Here is a 2,798-nt window from a genome sequence, read left to right on the forward strand (position 1 = left end):
CAAATTTCCGTTTTTTTCACAAATAAACTCAGAAATTATCGACCTAAATTTACCACTAACATGAAGCCCAATATGTCACGAAAAAACAATCTCAGAATCGCTAGAATCCGTTGAAGCGTTCCTGAGTTATTACCTCATAAAGGGACACTGGTCAGAATTTCAAAAAACGGCAAGGTCATTAAGGCCAAAATAGGCTGGGTCATGAAGGGGTTAATAATATTTAGCACCCAGGAACTTGACGTGATTTTTCGCCATTGGGGAAAGAAAAATTTTAACCTGCCCCCTACTGGGGTGTCTGGTGTTTCAGAATTTATTTTCTCTACGGAAGGGGGGGCCTTTAAACATAGTGCCACCCTGTTTTCCCTCTCTTGTGGCCCATCGTGATGATCTTTCATTTTGTGTTCTTTTCCTGAACGGCCTCTTCCTAAAGGTCTTCCTATAGAAAGGAATTGAGGGGTCAGGGAAGGCTTTTTTCCTCTCTTTTGCTTTTTTGAGGATCTCGTCTAATGCTTTCCCAAACAAAAACTCACCCTCACACGGAATAGCGCAGATCTTAGCCTTTGACTGCGTATCCCCCTTCCAGCTCTTCATCCATAACGCACGTCTGGCATTATTAATTAGACCGGCTGATCTTGCTGCAAGGCGAAGAGAGTCAGCTGAAGCATCGGCCATGAATGCTGCTGCACCTCTAATTAGTGGTATCGCATCCCGCAATTTTTGTCTGGAGACCCCCTGTTCGATCTGTTGATCCAGCTGATCAATCCAAACAAGCATGGATCTAGCAGTGCACGTGCTGGCAATTGATGGTTTAAATATGCCCGTGGAAGCCTCCCATGATCGTTTCAGTGACGATTCTGCCTTCCGATCTAGAGGATCAGAAAGTAGGCCCGCATCCTCGACTGGTAGAGCTGACTGTTTTGAGGTGGAGGCGACTGCAGCGTCCACCTTAGGGATTTTAGTCCATGAAATTAACTCCTCATCATTAAAGGGGTACTTCCTTTTGGAGGCTGACGGGAGAAAACCTCTCTGGTCCTGTTTCTCCCACTCCCTCTTTATCAGTGCCTTAACCGCAGGAATTACTGGGAATGCTCTTCTCTTCCTCTCCGCCAACCCTGCAAACATGATGTCTTGTGCAGTTTGGTCGTCTTTTGTATCCTCACAACCTATAGTATTCCTGATGGACTTTACTAGGTTGTCCACCCCATCAAGGGGAAAACAAGCTCGACCCTCAATGTCGGAATGTGTTGAGGAAGAGGATGACGCCTGCGAGGAGTCTGAGTGGATAACGCCTTCCTCCTCGGACTCAGAGCTGGATATAGCCTTTTCTTTCCCGGATTTTTTAGGGGGGGTACTGGCTTGTGAGATGGCCTGTAATTCCTCTCTAATTATGGCCCGTATATCTGTGACCGACATAGATGGACTCTGCATTGTTTCCGCCATACACTGATTGCAGAGTTTTTTGGGGTGGGAATCTGGGAGAGGCTCGTCACATAACGCACATTGCTTGTGCTTAGATTTCTGTCTCTTTTTGGCCTGGGAGAAGAAGACATTTGTGGAAAAGGGTGTCAGCTTTATAGGCAGAGGGGAAATCACACTCACCCAGTGAAGCTGTACGGTACCGAAATAGGAGGCTGCGACTTTCTGGATCTTGAATCCTTGGTCTCACTCCTGTGGCTGGCATCTGAGGACCTTCTGCTGGCTGGCTCACCTGCTGGGTCCACAGTCTTGCCTGGGGACGACATGTTGCATCGCCTGTGCGTTTGCAACTTCCCCCTTTTTATAGGCCAGGATCCGGTCAGTAAACTTTTTTTTTTTTTTTTTCCTTTCTCCCACAGCGGTGCACTGCGCATGCGCGAAACCGCACTTTCCCCCACCGCTGTGTGAGTGACCCGGAAGTGCTCCTCTACCTCCGGGTCATTCTGGGGATTCTTACACCGCTCCACGCATGTGCGGCCGCCATTATCCCGGCCTGCGCTATGGAGCGGTGTACCGGCTGCCGCTGCAGCTGTGCCGCAGATCCCGGACCCTTTACCTGGTGGTCCGCGTCTGGAGCCTCTTCAAGGCCGCACCTCTGCAGCGTTGCTCCTGTGGAATCGGCGTCGTCTCTCCCGGACTCAGCCATCCCACATGCCGGCCAGACGAGGGGGGAGCCGTCTAACGGAATCTCCCCCGACGCTGCATCTGGACTGCATCCCCTGCCGTTCCCGCAGAAACCGCACAGGCGGATGCTCCTAGCCCAGGTAAGATCTTCTGTAGTCTTCAGAGATCCTGTCCCCTGGGAACAGGAAACCTAAACTGAGGAGAGGGGGACCGCCCCCTTTTATGTCTCTGTAGGTTTCCTGTTCCTTGGGGCGGATCCCTATCTCTCCAGTGGGTGCTGTCATGGCGAAGGGTAAAATGGGGGGTGCGTCTAATAGTCGCAATGCAGGCTTACCGTGGCGGCAGAGGTGTGGCGGCAGAGGTGCGGGGATGAGGAGGCGCAGTGAGCGGGGTCCCTTTCCCCGGTGAGGTGATGCAGCAGCCCGGTAAGCAGCAGAGCCGGGTGAATCCTGTTATCGGTGGTGGCGGCCATCTTCCTGAGGCCGCGCGTGCGCAGATGGAGCGCTCTGCTTCCCGGGGCTTCAGGAAAATGGCCGCGGGAGGCCGCGTGTGCGCAGATGGAGATCGCGGTGGCCATTTTCCTGAAGCCGAGTTCGCAGATTTAGATCTTGGCTTCAGGAAAATGGCCGCCGCGATCTCCATCTGCGCACGCGCGGCCTCCCGCGGCCATTTTCCTGAAGCCCCGGGAAGCAGAGCGC

At 52.5% G+C, this 2,798-nt stretch overlaps 1 protein-coding gene across 1 annotated transcript; it reads right to left on the minus strand.

The window, feature by feature from the left end:
• Positions 1–303: 303 nt before the first annotated feature.
• LOC143782116 (uncharacterized) lies at positions 304–2,315 on the minus strand. Its single transcript, XM_077269234.1, has 2 exons — positions 1,620–2,315; positions 304–1,533 (listed from the first exon to the last, which is right to left on the minus strand). The coding sequence occupies exons 1-2, from the start codon at positions 1,848–1,850 to the stop codon at positions 304–306; spliced, it is 1,461 nt and encodes a 486-aa protein (XP_077125349.1). The 5' UTR covers positions 1,851–2,315.
• Between the last annotated feature and the right edge of the window lie 483 nt (positions 2,316–2,798).

The sequence above is a fragment of the Ranitomeya variabilis genome, chromosome 6, assembly GCF_051348905.1.
Source record: "Ranitomeya variabilis isolate aRanVar5 chromosome 6, aRanVar5.hap1, whole genome shotgun sequence".
Classification (NCBI taxonomy): Eukaryota; Metazoa; Chordata; class Amphibia; order Anura; family Dendrobatidae; genus Ranitomeya; species Ranitomeya variabilis.

Excerpts from the sequence above, each read along its gene's own strand:
- LOC143782116 (XM_077269234.1), bottom strand. The coding sequence starts at position 1,850 with ATGCGCAGTGCACCGCTGTGGGAGAAAGGAAAAAAAAAAAAAAAAAGT. Across the intron at positions 1,534-1,619 it reads AGTCGCAGCCTCCTATTTCG|GCCAAAAAGAGACAGAAATC; the intron begins GTACCGTACAGC and ends TTCTTCTCCCAG.